At 47.0% G+C, this 19,574-nt stretch overlaps 2 protein-coding genes across 2 annotated transcripts in view; one reads left to right on the plus strand and one right to left on the minus strand.

Moving 5' to 3' along the window:
- The window catches only part of Bphl (biphenyl hydrolase like), a 34,659-nt gene extending 33,860 nt beyond the window's left edge, over positions 1-799 (plus strand). The window contains exon 7 of the mRNA XM_055595146.1: positions 382-799. Within this exon, the coding sequence (XP_055451121.1) occupies positions 382-469 (88 nt within the window). The 3' untranslated portion in view covers positions 470-799. The remainder of the gene's footprint in view (positions 1-381) is intronic.
- A 235-nt stretch (positions 800-1,034) lies between these two features.
- Positions 1,035-5,010, minus strand: Tubb2a (tubulin beta 2A class IIa). Its single transcript, XM_055595147.1, has 4 exons — positions 4,863-5,010; positions 3,527-3,635; positions 3,114-3,224; positions 1,035-2,286 (listed from the first exon to the last, which is right to left on the minus strand). The coding sequence occupies exons 1-4, from the start codon at positions 4,917-4,919 to the stop codon at positions 1,226-1,228; spliced, it is 1,338 nt and encodes a 445-aa protein (XP_055451122.1). The 5' UTR covers positions 4,920-5,010; the 3' UTR covers positions 1,035-1,225.
- Positions 5,011-19,574: the final 14,564 nt, after the last annotated feature.

The following is a 19,574-nucleotide window of genomic DNA, read 5'->3' on the forward strand; positions in this document are numbered from 1 at the left end:
CTCTTTTCATCTTTTGAAGAACTGGGGTTATGGTCACTCGCCGTCACTACTATAATTTTTATAGTCATTCCCCCAGTAGTCTTGTTTAAAAAACAAGTTTGTTAAAAATGGATTTTTAAAGTAACTATCAGATCACCTTCTCCACTGTTTTCCAGTCAAACTGTAACTGTTTTTGTTACCTGAGGCCAATCCCAACATTGTCACTGTTCAGTGATGGCCTTATGGTCTATCTCTGGAGTGGTAGGAACCTGCACGGGAGTTCACCCTGACATTCACATCCTTGGAATGTTCATATGGTTCTGAAAGAGTCTCTTCAAATGCTAGAGAGAGGGAAACGTTTTTACTATAGACCACTGATCAAGCACTTGGTTTGTCTCTTAGGTTGCATCTGATGCCTGAAGGCAAACATAACCTGCATTTACGCTTCGCAGATGAATTCAACAAGTTGGTAGAAGACTTTCTACAGTGAAATTCCAGGAAGCCTTTGGTGTCTGGGGGATTCTGTATTGAAGGACCATGCCATTGCCTGTTAGCAGGATGCTCCAAATTGCCTTCTCTTGCTTTTCACCTCAGTTCACAGACAGAACTGTCAGGTTTTTTATACTCCCTAAGTGTGACTATGCAAGCAAGAAAAATTGCATACCCAAATCAGGTTATAGCTTCAACGGCTGCAAAAAACATGAATATTGGTGTTTTTAACATTAAATTATGAGTTTCTATCATTGTCCTGAAAGCAAATTCTTTTATCAAAGAGCAAATTTTACCATAATTTGTTTTCAAATAAATTTTATGGTAATCATTTGTAGTGTTTGTGTTTGCTATTTTAGCATATCTTGAATTTACAACATATTTTTATTGCCTGAGAATTAAAAGCCTTTGATTAAGTCCTTAATTTGACAAGTTCATAGGGTATCTAGAATGCTAACAACTAAAACACTAAGCAAGTCCCACAGTGCTATTACACCCTGAAGCTTTGTATTTCAGAAAAAAAAAAAAAAAAAAAGATAGGATGTCGAGGACAAAAGGAGCACAGGTTTTATACACATGCTTTTTTATTAGTATAGATTTCTTAGACAATACTGTAATCTTGAAAGGAGGTTCAAACTATAACATCAACAGTGAATTTCTGACAGAAGCAAACTGAGCACCATAATTTACAAATAGAAAGACCATGCTGAAGGACAACAGAAGTTCACTAAAGGTGCACAATGTATGTGAGAAGTTCTTAAGCCTCATCCTCGCCCTCTTCCTCCTCGAACTCGCCCTGCTCATCAGCTGTTGCATCCTGGTACTGCTGGTACTCAGACACCAGGTCATTCATGTTGCTCTCCGCCTCGGTGAACTCCATCTCGTCCATGCCCTCGCCCGTGTACCAGTGCAGGAAAGCCTTGCGCCGGAACATGGCGGTGAACTGCTCCGAGATGCGCTTGAACAGCTCCTGGATGGCCGTGCTGTTGCCAATGAAGGTGGCTGACATCTTGAGGCCTCGAGGAGGGATGTCACACACGGCCGTCTTGACGTTGTTGGGGATCCACTCCACGAAGTAGCTGCTGTTCTTGTTCTGCACGTTGAGCATCTGCTCATCCACCTCCTTCATGGACATGCGGCCCCGGAAAATGGCGGCCACGGTCAGGTAGCGGCCGTGGCGGGGGTCGCAGGCGGCCATCATGTTCTTGGAGTCGAACATCTGCTGGGTGAGCTCGGGCACCGTCAGGGCTCGGTACTGCTGGCTGCCCCTGCTGGTCAGAGGTGCGAAGCCTGGCATGAAGAAGTGCAGGCGAGGGAAGGGCACCATGTTCACGGCCAGCTTGCGCAGGTCTGCGTTCAGCTGGCCTGGGAAGCGCAGGCAGGTGGTCACCCCACTCATGGTGGCTGACACCAGGTGGTTGAGATCGCCATAGGTGGGTGTGGTCAGCTTGAGAGTGCGGAAGCAGATGTCATACAGGGCCTCGTTGTCGATAGAATAGGTTTCATCTGTGTTCTCCACCAGCTGGTGCACTGAGAGGGTGGCATTGTAGGGTTCCACCACGGTGTCAGAGACCTTGGGTGAGGGCATGACGCTGAAGGTGTTCATGATTCTGTCTGGGTACTCCTCTCTGATCTTGCTGATGAGCAGGGTCCCCATGCCTGAGCCAGTGCCTCCCCCCAGTGAGTGGGTGAGCTGGAAGCCCTGGAGACAGTCACAGCTTTCGGACTCCTTCCTCACCACGTCCAGGACGGAGTCCACCAGCTCGGCACCCTCTGTGTAGTGGCCCTTGGCCCAGTTATTTCCTGCACCGCTCTGGCCTGCCAGGAAGGAAGAGAATATTAGACAAACTTAAGCATTGAGGGTGGTGTCATTGGACTGTGAAGGAAAAGGAAGAACCGGCCTTAGAAAACATTCAGTCGTCTTTTTGATACACTGTTTTATAGAAAGGAAATATTGTCCATGTATCCCTGACCTTAAAGACTCTGGGGATCATAATAAAGTAAGAATTAAGTGTGAGGGCTGAAGAGATGGCTCAGAGGTTAAGAGCACTGGCTGTTCTTCCAAAGGTCCTGAGTTCAATTGCCAGAGATCTCGTGCCCTCTTCTGGTATACAGGCAGAATAATTATAAATAGTAGTAAATAAATAAATAAGTAAATCTTTTTTTTTTTTTTAAATCAAGTTTGAGGAAGAGGACACATTTTAACAATACTCAGTAGCTTCTAAAATTAAGCACAGAGAACATCCTGTAAAGACTCTTCATTAGGTATAATTAAAGAGGCAGGGGAAGGCAGCTCTAAGCACTTGGTCTACACCTTGGTCACTCAAGTGGTTACCTGGCATCACTGGCCCTTTGAAGTGTCCTGCAGCCTGTGATGCCCTCTTTGAAGACTTTCATCTTCTCACCCCTCCCTCCCCCAGAGGCTGCTCCTCATGGAGGCCTTTCACAGCCTCAACAGGCCCACATTCTCCTCTGAGCTGTCAAGGGTGGCCACAGACATCATCTTGTCAGAAGCATAGGGCAGGCCAGGATTTGCGGTCTGTGGGACACAGGTTCAGCTGGGCACAGCACACAGAACTGTAAAGCCTGGCTGCTAGGAAGGGAGTGAGTCATTTGGCCGGCTCTCATGGAGCATGACGACATACCGAACACAAAGTTGTCTGGCCTGAAGATCTGGCCGAAGGGTCCCGACCTCACTGAGTCCATGGTGCCCGGCTCCAGGTCCACCAGGATGGCTCGAGGTACATATTTGTTGCCTGTGGGGACAAGAGCTGACTTACAATTGGGCTTGGCAAGGAGATAGATGTAGCAGCCGAACTCATTACAAAAATCCCAGCTTTGAGACAAAGGAGGAAAAAGAAAATGGAGAGGCAGAGTGTGCTTATTCATGCCAAACATGGAGAGGTCTCCAGGAACTACAGCATACTTTTTTTTTTTTTTTCCAGATGGCATTGTAAGTGAGCAGGCAAAAGGCATTTTCTTGTTTGCATGCTCCTAGGCCACTTCCTCTGCCACAGAATGGAAAACAAGTCTGATATCCAAACACCCAAACCCTTACCAGCGGCTTCATTGTAGTACACATTGATTCTCTCCAGCTGCAAGTCACTGTCGCCATGGTAACTGCCGGTGGGGTCGATGCCATGCTCATCGCTTATCACCTCCCAAAACTGAAATGAAGAGAGTCACATGAGCTTAGGATCTAACTGTCACTCAGAAAGGTCTTGATCAGACAGCAGGCAAGAGCCCAGTGAGCTGCTGGCCCCTAGGTGTTTGGGCAGCAGCTGCTGCAGAGGGTCTTAAAAATGCGCAGTGCATCGGCCATGTTATGACCACAGATGCTGGGCTGGGAGGAGCCTGGAGAAGGAAGTGGGTACAGCAGATCCCCTCCCAGAACTGCAGAGACAGCGGCTCTCTATCACTCCAGGCAGGGCTGAATGCTACTAGGTACAGGCTGATGGATGGGGAAGGCAGAAGGGAAGATCAGGTGCCCCGCCCCCTGCGCCTCCAGGGATCAATGGCTCCTGGCACAGACTTCATGGCAGCTTTCAACAACCCAGTTTTATACCACTGACCTACATATTGGCTTCCGTGTATTGACCCCCAGCTAGGAATGTTTGGCGATGGGCAGCACGATCCTGAGAGGGCGCCTGGCAGCCCTGGCAAAAGCCATCCTCAGGGTGCAGCCTCCATTGTGACTTGGCAGCAGGAAAGGGGGTGGGGAGGTTGGGTGGGCAATATGGCGGTGCTGAAAGAGACCACGTCCTTGTACAGGCACCCGCCCACACCCATGTTAAATGCCCACTGCTGCCTCCCGACTGCCGTCGGGTCTCACAGCCCCTATTCCGTGCAGTGTCACAACGGAGGAGAAAGACGACCGTAGCATTTTGTGTCACGTCTAGTCCAGCCCTTGTAAGAGAATTTGTCTAACACCCTCGTCTGTTGGCCCAAAGACACGCCTCTGTAACATCTGTCAAACCAATGACACTGCATTTTTTTTTCATTCAAATGTCAGACCAAAAAAAAAAAAAAACAAAAACAAAAAACAAATTACATTTGACATGAGGTCCTCAACGCAGATGACAGTGACCCCGACCCAAATTTTACAGACGAAAAAAAAAAAAAAAAGAGTAATGCCAACTGCACCCCCGTAGACGGGCTGCGTCTCAAAGCAATGTAATGGACCTTTGATTTAAGACACCCTGTCCGGCGGGCGCGCATCGTGGCTGAAAGACCGGCTCCTGGGAGCCGGCCCGCCCAGTAGCCATCGGTGGAATGCGTCACTAGCCTGGCCTCCTCTGGATCCCCCAGGCTCGGCCTGCCCCCTCCCCCAACAACCTTGTGACCCCGACCCAAGGGGGCGACCCCACCCACACCCTCCCCGGGGGCGCGCCCACCTTAGCGCCGATCTGGTTGCCGCACTGGCCCGCCTGGATGTGCACGATCTCGCGCATGGTGCTGGCTGTAGAAGGGGTGGAGGCGCTGGCCCTCGGAGCAGTGCGTGGACGGAGGGCTAGGGAGCGCAAAGACCTGTCGCCCTCCCCCAGTTCCGCCTTTTATAACCGGGGACCCGCCCGGCCGCGCTGACGTCATGGGGGGGCAGGGCCGAGGGGCGGGCGCGGCGGGGACTGCGGCACCGCGAGAGGGAGCCGGGGCGCGGTGCGAGGTGCCGGGCCACGCGCCCTGCAGCCAGCGTCCCAGCGCCACTGCGCCCCTCGGCGGGTCCTGCTAGCTTCCCCGTCGGCGTCCACCTGAGCTGCTTGTCCGCTGGCGAGGTCACACTCGGGCTTCTCTCCCACCCCGCTCACTCCCAACACTCAGGGGCTAGAGATTGGGCTCCCGCCTCCACAGTAGCAGGACAGGTGTGTCCCCACGCTCTTGGCCTCGGAGCCCAGAACCGAAGATGCATCTCCATTGGAAGTCCTTCTGAAAAGGGGGCGCCTGCATGCTGAGCAGAGGCTTGAACTCCCACCCCGTCCTCTTTCGAGCGTGGGTGGTAATTGAGGGAAAGCTAAAACGCCAGGCGTGGTACCGCGTGGGAGGAGAAGGGGAGGATCCAGAGAGGGTCTGGACTTACTTCAAAGACTGCAAGGCCGAGCTCTGCAGATAGATTACTGGGTCACGGGAGGAAAAGTGCCCAAAACTAGATTTGCCATCAGTCTGCTCTGAACCCTTGGGTCCTAAAAGCCTCTTGAAAGTCGAAATTTCTGCCGGTGCGCACGTGCTGGAGCGAGAGAGCGAGGGGAGGAAGAGGAGGAATCTTGTACAGCTCTGAGGTCAAGTGTACTCCTCCAAACGTTAGGCTACCAATGAGGTAATTTCAGTAGCCACTAGCCACAGGTGGCTATTGAGCTCTTGAAACGCAGTGCCCTTCCTGAGTTAAAATGTTGCTGTGTGAGCTACACAACAGTTTTCACCGACTCGGGAACCTTGCCAGAGAACTCCACAACAGGTCACAGTGACCGTATTTGGATACAGTGTTTGAAATATATATATTTTTTTTAATGATTCACTTTTTTTTTTCACTTTTAAAGATGTGATAATCAGCTGCTGGGAGGTGGTGGCGCATGTCATTAATCCCGGCACGTGGGAGGCAGAGGCAGGAGCTTCTCTGTAAATTCGAGGCCAACCTAGCTAAAACGCAGAAACCTTTTCTCGAAACAAAACAAAACAAAATAAAAAAGGGGGGAGGGATAACCAGGAAAATATAAAAACTGTGGTGCGGCCCACACTCAGGGCTCACATTATACTTCTCTTGGCCAGCACTGTTCTACAGTAGGCATCACTACTGACCCGATTCTTCCCATCAGAAAGCAAGGTTTAAAATCTGACCAGCTAGAAAGCCAAACCCTGGGTGAGTTTGGAAGGCTTGGGGGAGGGCTGGACCAAAGGGAGTTATTCTTCATTGGGTCTGGAACAGTCGACAGGTAAACAAGAGCCTCGGCCTTTGTCTCTTGAGATCCAGTTTCTTCAAACATTAAATAATTACAGGTGCCTTGCAGCCGGCTTTGTGAGCAGGAAATGAGAAGGCATATATGAAAGCAGGTTGGGTTTATGGAGCGAAAATGCCTTCATAAAGTCCAAGGCGATGCTGTTGTAAATGGGGAACCTGCTGTATTAATATCCGGTCATCAGCTGAGGTGGAAGCCGCAAGCCAGTCACTCGTCATTAAGCCTGGGCTAAGCCACATCTTCATGGGCCCTGCTTCAGAGATCCAGACCTCCAGCTCCTCCATCCTAGCAGGCAGGCAGCGCTGGTACCTCCCGTGGGGATGGGTGTCCTAAAAATGCTCTTCTTTCTCCCACCCCGGAAGCTGTTAGGTCCCCACTGACAGCTTGTCCAGCTGATACTCTTCCAAGGGACAAGGCCTGGCCTCCATTTCTCCCCACTCTGCCTCCAGCTCCACATCTTGGCTCTTCATGATCAGCCAGAATCTCCCAGAACCTCTGCAGAAATGGCCTTGTTCTGGAGAATGTTGCTGGTTGTGGCATTTCATGAGGGTTTCCTGCAGAGAGTTGCATACTGGCCTTTGTCGCTTCGCTCATAATGGAAGTTTTTAAGGCCAAGAGGAAAAGAGGCTGTGATCCTGGGGAAGTGAGGTCCCCAAGCAGGCAGAGAGTGGGTCACCTCAGGGAATGAGGCTTTTCTACTGCTTCCTAGCTGGGTCCCCCAGCAACTCACCTCACCTTTGAGTCTACCTCACCAGATGGAAATACCGGCCGAGGGAGGAACAGCATCCGATGTGCTCTGGACACTGAGTGGTCCCAATTCAAGAAAACAGTGGCTGTTGCTCAGGGCAGGCACAGGCTCCTGGGGACCATCAGCTTTGGGCATTATCAAGTCAGCCTGCTTCCGCCATTGGGCGCCCAGCCTTGATGTCGACCAGGGAAACCGATTTTAAACAATGCCTGCCCTGCCCTGCAGTGACTCATCTGAGGGCTGAGTCTGCTTTACTCTCTCTCCGCAGTCTGAATAGCCATTATCACAATGCAAGGCTGCTTTGTGGCTTTCAGAGTGTAGACAGGAGGAAATGAGCCAAGTAATCCCCCAACCTCTGCCCAAGCTAACACTGCGCTAAAACAGGTCTCTCATTGTTTTATGGAAAATAATTAGCCCCTCCCTCCTTTTATCTGTTTTTCTTGTCTAAAAGGAGCAGATCTGCTGGACAGGTGACGGATGGCAAGGGACAACAGTGTCCTCCAATCACAGGCCATTTCCTGTCGCCAGCATCATCCCTGCCTCGAAGGCATTGCAGAGTAGCGATGACACAATTTAGACCAGAATGTGGAGAGCTGAGCATGGACTCAGGTCTCTCATCCTGCCCAGTGTCTCATCTTGCGTTCACTGGGTTCCACCCGGGAGGGTCCTCGGAAGAAAGCTTTGGTGAAATGTGCTCTGTGGGTGAGTGGCAAGTTAGTTGCAACAGAGCTGATGCCCCATCTATAGGTGACAGGCGTACCTGAGGCAGACTGGTCAGTCTACTCATAAGGGGTGTAAACTTTTGAAGGCATTCATTTCAGCATTTACCCCACCAGATGTGTTAAACTTTCATCAGATGGTGATAACTGAGAGTAAATGCATAGTGATAGATTTCAACCACCTTCAAAGATGTGTCATGGTTCCTCTTTACAAGCATGAATCTCCTTTGGAGATGGAAGAGGCACCTCCTAGACAAGCTTGAACTCATGTTAAGCTCTCACCCCATAAATAAATGCGTGTTGTGAACATACTTCTTGGTTATAAAATTTAAAAATTCAGAGCTGGCACAATGGCTCAGCAAGGAAAGATGTGTGCCATACAAACCTGGCCACTGAGCTCGCTCACTGGAATCCCCATAAAGGTGGGCAGAACTGACTTCGCAAAATGTTGTCCACATGCGTGTAAGTGCACTTGGGCACATATGCACATATACAATTTTTTTTTAAAATATAGAAAATAGTTGAGGGAGGGGACTTCTATCAGGATATATAATGAATAAATTGTGAAAAATAAAAATTAAATTAAAAAACAAAATGAAAATCAAACAAGAAAATATAGAAAGTATTAAGAGGTCTAGTGTATCCACTCATCCCTAGATGTGTCTGTTTCAGTATTGATATTTGATGCTAATATCTTCCTTTTTCCTCAACTTGTGGGTTGAAGTCTTTTCCTTCTGAATATCATTTTAACATCTATGCCTTCTTGATTAAGAACAAATACTATCTTGCTTCTTAAATCAAACACAACGTCACAAAGTCTCATTATATGAAAATATCCCCCAGCTGCTGCCCATCGCCTGGACCATACTGAATCCTCTGAATGAATTCTGTCTCATATGGCCAAGGCTGTTTTGTGCGAGCAGAAAATTCTCTTCCCTGCCCCCCCCATTCCCTGACTGGTAAGAGCGCAGGCCACAGGGGCTTAGTGAGTGGATGGAAATCCCAAACATCTAACCTCTTTGTGACCTCTTCTTCATCTGTGAAGTGGGAATAGTCATACCCTCGAGCCCTCTGCATCTGTAGCTTCATCTAACCATATTGAAGGAGTCGAAAATATTTGCTGTAAATGCTTGCAGCTGGGCATGTGTCAACTTTGTTGTCATTGTCTAAACAATACAATTTGAACACCCAGTAAATACAACATGATATGTATAATGTCAGGCATTGTTAGTAACCTAGAAACAATCTGCTGGCCATAGGAGGTTGTCCATAGGCTATGCAGATTCTATACTGTTTTGTACAAGAGACTTGAACGTCTAAGCATCTCCGTAAACAATTGTACCTCCCTGGGGCTGTTACGAAGACTGAAGAGACTCACCTGTGACAGCAGTTACAATGCCAGCTGCCACATGACAAATGTTGCTACGTAAATCTGAGCTGTTGCAGCTGGCATGACAGTAGGCTCCCTCCTTGCCCTCTTTTCTCCTTCACCCATTCAGGGAGCTTGTATTTCTTATTGTTCTTGCAACTGTATCAGAATATCTGATGGGGGGGGCATCTATTTGGGCTTCTGGTTGCAGAGGGTTCAGTTTGTGTCCACTCTGCCTCGTATGCTCATTTATAGATTAGAATCAACTTGTGTCAGTGCCATAGTTGGTATTTTCTGTATCCCCCAAATGCTCATGTGTTAAAGGCTTGCTCCTTAACTTCTGGCCCTTTAGGAGGTGGTGGAGCCTTTAAGAGGTGAGGTTTAGTAGAAGGAAGTGAGGTCACTGACAGGGTGCCCTAGAGGGGGATACTGGGAGTCTAGCCCCAGCTGCTGTCTTTCCTTTCTTAGCCACCATTCACAGAATACCTCCCTTCACCATACATTTCCACCTTAGAGTACACATCCACCGCAGGCCACAAAGTAACAACCAGTCATGAATGGAACTGCTGAAACCTCGAGCCAAGTGAAACTTTCCTCCTTACAACATTTTTTTTTCATCCTGGGTATTTTGTCACAGTGACAGAAAGCTGATTGACACTACTTTCTTTGTGATACTCTAGTTCAGTAGTTACCAACCTGTGGGTCAGGATGCCGTTGGGGGTTGAATGACCCTTTCACAGGGTCAAATATCAGATATCCTGCATATTGGATATTTACATTATGATTCGTAACAGTGGCAAAATTACGGTTATGAAGAAGCAACGAAGTAATTTTATGATTGGGGGTTTTACCATAACATTAGGTACGTGTGTTAAAGGGTCACAGCATTAGGAAGGCTGAGAACCACTGCTCAAGCTAACTGAACCTTTTCCACTCTCTGCACCCCATGCTGTTGCGTGTACATCCTTCTATTATCATCCATCCTCTTGGCCTATGAGAAAGACCAGTGACAAAACAGTGGCACTCATTAGAAGCAAGCTGAGACATCCTTTGAATGTTCCTCCCTACGCAAGCCCCTTGAGTCTGCAGGTCCCCTGGGAAGCCCTGCACCATGCAGGGCAGTGGAGTGACCAGCTCGATGAGGTACCAAGAACCCAAGAGACCTTGTTCCCATTACTTTGCAACTTTGTTTACTTCATTACCTATTCACAAAGCACTGGCTTTCATATCTCACCAAGATCTGTTGGCCAAGGAATTTGGGTGGAGCTGAACAGGCAACCCCCGACCTGGCTAAGCTAGTGTAGAAATAATACTATTCAGTTCTTCCAGAACATTTCAGAGCCCAAGATCTGTTCATTTTTGCTTTCAAGACAAATAGCAACTTGGGAAGTTTGACATCAATATTTTCTTTTCTTCTGAAGGGAAGGAAGCCACTTATTTGAACAGAGCCTAAAAACACTGCCTTTGCTGGAAACATGTTTTGCAGCAAATATTTGCAAGCATGGGGGAGAGAGCCTGGCTCAGGGATGGTTGCCCTGTGTGCTCTTCAATGAGGTCCTTTCCCAGCCACACTGCAGTACTGCAGCCTCTGATTCAGAAACAATCCCTCCCTCTGCCCTCCCCACCATGGTCGATGCTGCTTTTTCAAGAACAATCTGCATGGGAGGCTAAATTAAAGGAATACCAGGGAAAGTGCTTTCAAAACACCAAGGGACCTCCTCTGTCTAAAAAGGAACACTGAAATAAAATTTTCAACAGTGTTTATTGGGCCAAGAGCACTTCAGCCATGAAAATAAAACAAAACAAAAAAACTACTGACCAGGGCCATCCTGACCGAGAAGCTGGGATCTTCAGGGAACCGCCGAATCCCTCCTGGTTCTTATGCTTCCTTTATATCCCAGATAAATCCTAGAAATACTTGATTAGTTGGAAGGGGTGCTCCTTTTCATCTGTCACTACAGATGCCTAATTGCCACATGTGCAAAAACAGTCCTGAGCATTATCTTCATATGTCAGATATAGATGAATTTTAAAGTTTTTCCCCCTACAGTTGGCCCCTATACCTGCACATGACACATCTATGGAACCAAGCAATCATGGATGAAATATATCCAAAATAAACAACTATTTGCATAACTTTGCCATTGTATCAGAGTTTATCTGTAATCTAGAGACAACACCCAGTAAACATGAGGAAATGTGTAGGTTATATGCAAATATTTGGCCATTTTATTGGCATCTATAGGGACCAATCCCCTTGGAAACCAAGAAGTAATAGTGTTTTATAGCTCCAAATGTTGTTTCTGCTAATGTAATGCCGCCAATCAATACTTTGTGGCTAATCTAATATGCAGTGCAATATATAAACACAGATATATTTCACTATAAGGAACCTATGTGACCTCTCTACAGTTAGGTCATCTTTGCCATTTGGCAAAACAAGCACAGTACTTACTAATGAATGAGCTAAGTTATTTACTCTGTGATAAGTACAGGTTTATCTGGGTCCAAAGACCATGTTATTTCCAGTCTACACAGTCCATGTGTATTAGGCAGATTCTACAATGACCCTTCTCCAACTGTTCAACTAATCTAGGTACTGATGAGATGGGTTTTATAGCCACTTAGGTTTCATGTCTGTTAGCCGTAAGGTTTCCTGGGTTAGGCTGTCTCTAATGGACCCTAAAACAAGACTGTTTGCAGATGGTGTTAGAAGAGTGCCTCAGTTTGGACCACCAGGCTGAGGATGCTCTCCTGGTGGCCTTAAAGGAGGAGCAAGTGTGTTGTGGTGAATGCCCAGGCAGCGTCAAGATATAAAGAGTAGCCTTTGGTCAATAGCCTCAGAGATGAGAAGGCCCTTAGATGAATTGCTTGAAACAGGCCTCTGAGTTTCAGATGACAGTGTAGACCAAGCTGTGGGGTCCTGAGGGAAGGACTCATCTTCACTGTTGAGTTTCTGAACCCTGGAGACTGTAGAATGACTGTGTCACTTTCAGCCCCTCATGTCATAGGGACTTGCTGCACAGGAATATAGAGCTAGCCCGGTTGTCCTTCAGTACCCATGGGAAAGTGTTACATAAATCTGTAGATGTGTATTCCTTCCATAAAGCAGTTCACATATGCCTAGAACATCCCACACCACCTTGTATGCTTTAAATCATGAGCCAGAACACCTAAGCAGTGTAAATGTCATGTAAGTAGCTCTTTATACTGTAGTGCTTATGGGCAGTGACAAGAAAAACTCTACATATGCCTCATACAGATACAACCTTTCATCCAAATAGCTTCCAGTTGAGATTGGCTTAGTTTGCGGATAGGGAGCCTATGGACATAGAGGGATGGTTATGCCTGACTCCTTCCATGATGTGGGATGGGAGACTTAACAGCAGATATTTAGAATGGTCTGGAGCTCAGGAAGCACAGGAAGGGTCCTGCAGAATGAAGCCGAGGAAGACAAGGAAGCCAAAAGCTTGCACCAGAGAGATGATGGTAACATGTAACCCCATGCAGCTCACGCCTATTATCCATGTTTACTTTCAGATCTTGGTGCTCCTGGCCTAAGTATTTTATCCCCTCTCTGGGCCTTCATGAAGCAAGGCTTTGAATCCCTTCTGCTCCAGGAAGGCCCTAGACCCAGAACTGAAGGAATAGTCCAAGGATGTTGTCACTCCTTTGATTGCTCCTGTGTAAAGGGATGTCCCTGGGCAGCTCTGACCACACCAGCTCCAAGACTGACGTCATTTTATCAGTGCCTCAGTGGCAGCTGCACTGGTGCCTTAGCCCCTCCCCACCTATTTTACTCTTAGTATCAGCATCCTAGGTAGAACGTAACCTCTGTGGGGGAGCATGAGCATTTCTAGAGAAAGGGTGGGTGGCTACATGGCCGGTCGGGGTGCAGGAAGGGCACTATGCTTGCTCACAGCCAGCACTCTCAGGTCCACATTCAGCTGGCCTGAGGAGTATAAGCCAGTGGTCACCCCACTCCTGGTGACTGACACCAGGTAGGTGAGGTCATTGTATATGGGTGTGGTCAGCTCGAGGGTACAGAGGCAGATGTTATACAGGGCTTCCTGTGTTCTTCACCAGTTGGTGCCCAAAAAGGGTGGCATTGTAGGGCTTGCCCTTGGTAGCTGAGACTGTGGGAAAGGGTCTGATGCCTAAGCTGGTGACACCCTCAGTGCCGTCTGTGTAGTGGCCTTTTGCCCGGTGATGTCTGTGCTGTTCTGACCTGTCAGAAGAAAGAGAATATTAAAAAGACACACAGAAGTTATATCATTCAGACTATGAGGGGCAAGGTGGGACTATTCTCGGGATCCCTTGGATAATCTTTTAGGCACCCTTTTGTTGCCAAAGGTAAAATTTCCATGAATTAACAACCCTGGGAAAGGTTGAAATCCAGTGTGTTGGGGAAATGTTGATCACAGTTGCTAAGCTACGGCCAAGGGGAGTTGAGGCCCTGCTGTGCTGTTGCCATAGAAACAACAATGTTCTGTACATGTCAGGAAGCTGAGAGGATTCTGAGTTTTTACCACACAGAAACATTTGAGACGCTCAGCCCGGTTTTAAGCAGCGCATAATATATACATATGTCAGCTCTTGTATGGCACCTCATTACTATCTTCAGCTGTTCTGGTTTTATAGATTGGTTTAAAAGCTTTAAAAAAAGATCACCTTTTCAAGAATGAGGGGTACATGGGAGGCTAGAATCAAGCTGAGGGGCTGAATGTGGTGGCCCATGCCCAGTAAAGGCAGTACTTACTTAGGTGGTAGAGGCCAGAGGGTCATCCTGGGGTATAATGAGACTGTCTCAAATAAACAACTTGAGGGAAAGGAGTTGCTTATGAAAAGCACAGAGAACATCCTGTAAAGACTCTTCATTAGGTATAATTAAAGAGGCAGGGGAAGGCAGCTCTAAGCACTTGGTCTACACCTTGGTCACTCAAGTGGTTACCTGGCATCGCTGGCCCTTTGAAGTGTCCTGCAGCCTGTGATGCCCTCTTTGAAGACTTTCATCTTCTCACCCCTCCCTCCCCCAGAGGCTGCTCCTCATGGAGGCCTTTCACAGCCTCAACAGGCCCACATTCTCCTCTGAGCTGTCAAGGGTGGCCACAGACATCATCTTGTCAGAAGCATAGGGCAGGCCAGGATTTGCGGTCTGTGGGACACAGGCTCAGCTGGGCACTGCACACAGAACTGTAAAGCCTGGCTGCTAGGAAGGGAGTGAGTCATTTGGCCGGCTCTCATGGAGCATGACGACATACCGAACACAAAGTTGTCTGGCCTGAAGATCTGGCCGAAGGGTCCCGACCTCACTGAGTCCATGGTGCCCGGCTCCAGGTCCACCAGGATGGCTCAAGGTACATATTTGTTGCCTGTGGGGACAAGAGCTGACTTACAATTGGGCTTGGCAAGGAGATAGATGTAGCAGCCGAACTCATTACAAAAATCCCAGCTTTGAGACAAAGGAGGAAAAAGAAAATGGAGAGGCAGAGTGTGCTTATTCATGCCAAACATGCAGAGGTCTACAGGAACTACAGCACACATTTTTTTTTTTTTTCCAGATGGCATTGTAAGTGAGTATGCAAAAGGCATTTTCTTGTTTGCATGCTCCTAGGCCACTTCCTCTGCCACAGAATGGAAAACAAGTCTGATATCCAAACACCCAAACCCTTACCAGCAGCTTCATTGTAGTACACATTGATTCTCTCCAGCTGCAAGTCACTGTCACCATGGTAACTGCCGGTGGGGTCGATGCCATGCTCATCGCTTATCACCTCCCAAAACTGAAATGAAGAGAGTCACATGAGCTTAGGATCTAACTGTCACTCAGAAAGGTCTTGATCAGACAGCAGGCAAGAGCCCAGTGAGCTGCTGGCCCCTAGGTGTTTGGGCAGCAGCTGCTGCAGAGGGTCTTAAAAATGCGCAGTGCATCGGCCATGTTATGACCACAGATGCTGGGCTGGGAGGAGCCTGGAGAAGGAAGTGGGTACAGCAGATCCCCTCCCAGAACTGCAGAGGCAGCGGCTCTTTTACTCAAGTCTAGGGGAAATTTCTGTAACTCAGGGATGGAAGGTGCTTGACACAGGCTCATTACCTCACTGAACTATACAGGTTTATATCTGTCATACATTCTGGCCTCTGGTCCTAATCAGAAAAGAATAAGTGAGTTTGGTGAGAAGGAGCATCAGAAGGAACAGCACAGCCATGGAAGGAGCTGGCTATTATTAGCACACAGCTTCCATTGTCGGCCTTGAACAGAAAAGGAGTAGGGGGAGACATTTCTGTACCATGCCCACCCAAACAGATGTGGAGTTTCTCAAAATGACTTGCAGAAACTGGGAGGCAAACTGGTGGGGAATCAGCGTGGCCCAAAATCAGGTCACTTACATAGCTAGCAGTGTTCTCTCTACCCAGAAGATTCTGTGTTGGAGCTGCTCAGGCAGACAGAGGGCACCTGAGAGCCTGGAAACACAGTAAAATTAAGAGGCTTTTGGAAAGGATGAGAAGCCTGAGTAAGGTATGGTGAAGCTAAAGCCAGGGGTAAGAAGCAGGCAACTGTAAGCAGGTGGCTTCTCTTTATAGTTTCAACCCCTCCCCCACCCAAACTATTATCAAAGCAGGCTAGCAATGGAATAAAATTCATTGTCAGATTGAGGTTTGGCCATTTCCAGTTGTTCTGTCTGCTTTGTGCTTGTGACTTAAGATATGAACTCTCAGCTTTCTGCCCAGTTCACCATGCTTACCTATGGCGGCCATGCCTTGCTGCAATGATGGTAATGGACTCTTATTCCTCTGGAGCCATGAACCCAAATAAGCTTCTTCCTCCTGTAAGTTGCCTGGTCATGGTGTTTTGTCCAAAAAAGTAACTAAGTAGTTGAGTGGGGTCTTGCCATTCAGATAAGGTTCGGATTTGTGAAAAGAGCATCTAGGACATTTTCTGATCCTAAGGAGGCTAAAAACCTGCTTCAATGTCATTCAAAGGCATCTCAAGCAGGCAACACAAGTTGGCAGTGTCGTCCACATGGTTTAGCTTTAGAATCATGAAGGATGCAAGACTAAAGGGGTTGTAGAATCCTCCTCTGTAGTTTCAGAAAGCCACTGGCGCCCGGCAACATGAGGCAGGGGAGTCCCTGTGTGAAAAAAGCCTGTGAGGGTAGGAGACCCTGGGAAGCTATTTTGCAATGCTATGGACATGAACCTAGGCTATGTTATAGACCCCAAACTGTTGGAGATGCTGGAGCCATGAGATATCTTCCAAGAAAAGGTATATACAGTGAATGGGACCAGACCAAGAGAGAGATGTATATTATATCTCTAGAACATCGCTAGAAGGTAGAGCCATCCAAGCCCAATGAAATTAAATTCCCAGGCATGCGACATTGATCTAGAGAATCTGGTATTTCTTCCACTGAGCTCTGGTCTTGTTTGGATCCAGTATTTTCTCACTAAGCTTCCATTTCTCCTTTTTGGGATGGGTAAGATATACTCTGTGCTTTTCTATATCGGAAGTATGTAATTTGCTTTTTTATTTTGCAGGAGGTTACAACTGCCTTTCAAAAGATATTTTGGACTTATAATCACTGCTGAAACTATAAAAGACTATCATGACTTTGAAGTTGGACTAAATGCATTTTGCATTATGATGCGGTCTGGGAGGACCAGGTTGCAGAATGTGGTGGTTTGAATAGAATGTCCCTAATTCAATGCTTGGTGGTCAGCTGATGACACTATGTAGGCAGGCTTAGGAACATGTGACTTGGTTGAAGTATGTCACTGGAAGAGGGCACTGAGAGTCCAAAGCAATGGTTATCAGCCCTCTTAATGCAGCGACCCATTAATACAGTTCCCTCATGTTGTGATGACCCCCAACCATAAAGTTATTTCCAATGCTGTGCTTCATAAAATCACCTCATAACTGTAATTTTGCTACTGTTATGAACTGTAATGTAAATACTTTTGTTTTCCAATGGTCTTAGGTGACCCCTTTGAAAAGATCATTCAACCCCCAAAGGCACCACAATCCACAGGTTGAGAACCACTGGTCTGAAGACTTCTGCCAATTGGGGTTGGCTCTCTGCTCTGTACCCTCTGTTTAAGACGTGGATCCTCAGCTTACTGCTCAAGCCACCATGCCTACCTGCTGGCATAGCTCCCTGCAGTGATAGCGACGGACTTTCACTCCATAACCACAAATTCAACCAAGCCCTTCACTCTGTAAGTCGCCTTGGTTATGGTGGTTTATCACAGGAAAAAAATAACATACGTAAACATAGAATAGGCTAGAGTGAATGAAAATTCCTAAAAAGAAGCTGTGTCCAGATATGAACAACAACAACAAAAAATGAAAAGTCTTTGTCTCCAGAGATTGTTGGACAGATTAGAATTTCAGTACTGTGGAAAGAGTGGAATTTTGTAGGTTCAGAGGCTGATTGCTTTATCTTGGACTAGTTTTAGTCTTCTGGGACGGCCATTTCTTGCTCCACCCTGTATCTGAACTTACACCTTGTGATAATAAATAAAAGCTTCTTAGAATCTACTAACTTAGCAGAACACTAGTCTTCAACAATCTAAGAGCTTAGAATGTCACCTGATAACAGCTTGGGCCTATAGAGTTCTGTTGCTATTAATTTACGGTAGGGTCTAATAATGTTTATTATTAGCACTGTAATTATTACAGTGGTATTACCTAACCTACTATGATCAGTAAAGGACACAGACTCCTGATAGATTTTATAATTGCCTTATTTCCCTTTGGACTGGGCAGATAATTCCACCTACGCTATCTCCTATCTCCCATCCCCCATCCCAGTCCTTCTGCTTTAACCTTTCCTAACTAGACTACCTCTCACCCCAATTCCAAAATCCTTGCTAATGTTCTTCATCCGGGCCAATTCCTCCATCCATGCCGGCATAAGCTCCTTTCCACACTAACCCGTCGCGGCTTCCTTCTTTCTTCTTCTCTTCCTCCTGACTCACACCTTCCCAAGATCCTCTCTGTTCTCCAAGCCCTGGAACCTTAGCCACACCCACCCCATTCGCCCTGCCCACGTGTGTCGGCTTTTTATTAGTCAAACAGGAATAAGTGTTTAGACAAGGTTACAAATACCATTTTGGGGTACGTGAGTGTCTGCTCCTTTGGTCAGCAAGCAAATCTTGGCGGCCAATAATTAGCATCAGAATACATGGCAACAGACCAACCCCCAACAAAACGAACCTCCCCCATCTTGATGCATCTGCCAGTCTGGCGTACCCGCCAGTATATTCCAAACTTGCCTTGATTTATGGCTCTTCTTTAGTCTGTTAAAGCATTAAAAAAAAAAAAAATAATCATGAAACAGCTTCCACATTGGAACATGAGAATTCGGGAACACCTAAATCATACCTGGGTAATTTGGTCACTCAAAACGGCTCCAGAATAAGCTATCTCTTATTCCCTTTAAGATGAAAGCTGTGGTTTTTATGTCGAAACTGAGTTCAGTGAGAACATACAATCCAGACTTGAGGTTATTTTCGAGAAGCTCGGTGTGAAGTTCCTTTAAGGGAGGGTTTAAGATTCGGGGCAGTTCGAGGGATTCTTCTGTTTGTGGTCTGAATACTTGATGAAAAGTCTATGGGAATAAACAGCAGTCATGTCAGAGAGCATAGTCATGTATATCCCTTAGGAAGTCAGAAAGCAATCCACCCATGGCCTCCTATAGCTTAGCCTTTTCAGTTTCTTCCAAACCCAGAACTTCCCACGCTGTGGCCTCTTGAGGGCTCTGTGGGGGAAGAGTTGCAGCAACTTTGTTTTTTTGTTTTTGTTTGTTTGTTTGTTTTTTGCATATGATATGTTTTGTGGACTTTTTGAATTGTCTGGTGCCTGGGAAAAACTCAAATCAGAGGTAATAGAATCATTACAATAGAGAAAGAAGAGAGTATGTTTAAATAATTGGTGGGAGTTACTGTGATTATCTAAATCAGGGGACCTGGAGCCTTTGTAAGCTGCTGTTTGATCAAACAGCTGGGCACCAGGAGTCTCCTCAAGCAGACACTAAGGATTTGACTGCAACCTAACGCAGGCTTAGAGATTTCAGTCAGCTTTTTAGTACATCTGTTATAAATACGGATGGACATGGATCAGTAAGATAGCTCAGCAAGGACAGACACCTTTAACACCAAACATGACCACCTAAATTCAGTCTCTGGAACATTACGTGATAGGAGAGGAGAGCCAACTTTTGCAGGTTGTCCTCTGACCTCGCGGTGTGTGCCAGGGTACACGCAATTCTCTCCATATGTGTGTGTGTGTGTGTGTGTGTGTGTGTGTGTGTGTGTGTGTGTGT

The sequence above is a fragment of the Psammomys obesus genome, unplaced genomic scaffold (assembly GCF_907164565.1).
Source record: "Psammomys obesus unplaced genomic scaffold, mPsaObe1.curated_primary_1811, whole genome shotgun sequence".
NCBI lineage: Eukaryota > Metazoa > Chordata > Mammalia > Rodentia > Muridae > Psammomys > Psammomys obesus.

What these genes read in the sequence shown, in the direction of transcription:
- Tubb2a (XM_055595147.1), bottom strand. Translation starts at nt 4,919, where the DNA reads ATGCGCGAGATCGTGCACATCCAGGCGGGCCAGTGCGGCAACCAGATC. An exon ending in GCAACCAGATCGGCGCTAAG is followed by an intron (nt 3,636 to 4,862) that starts GTGGGCGCGCCC and finishes TCTTCATTTCAG; the next exon opens with TTTTGGGAGGTGATAAGCGA. An exon ending in GTACTACAATGAAGCCGCTG is followed by an intron (nt 3,225 to 3,526) that starts GTAAGGGTTTGG and finishes TTGTCCCCACAG; the next exon opens with GCAACAAATATGTACCTCGA.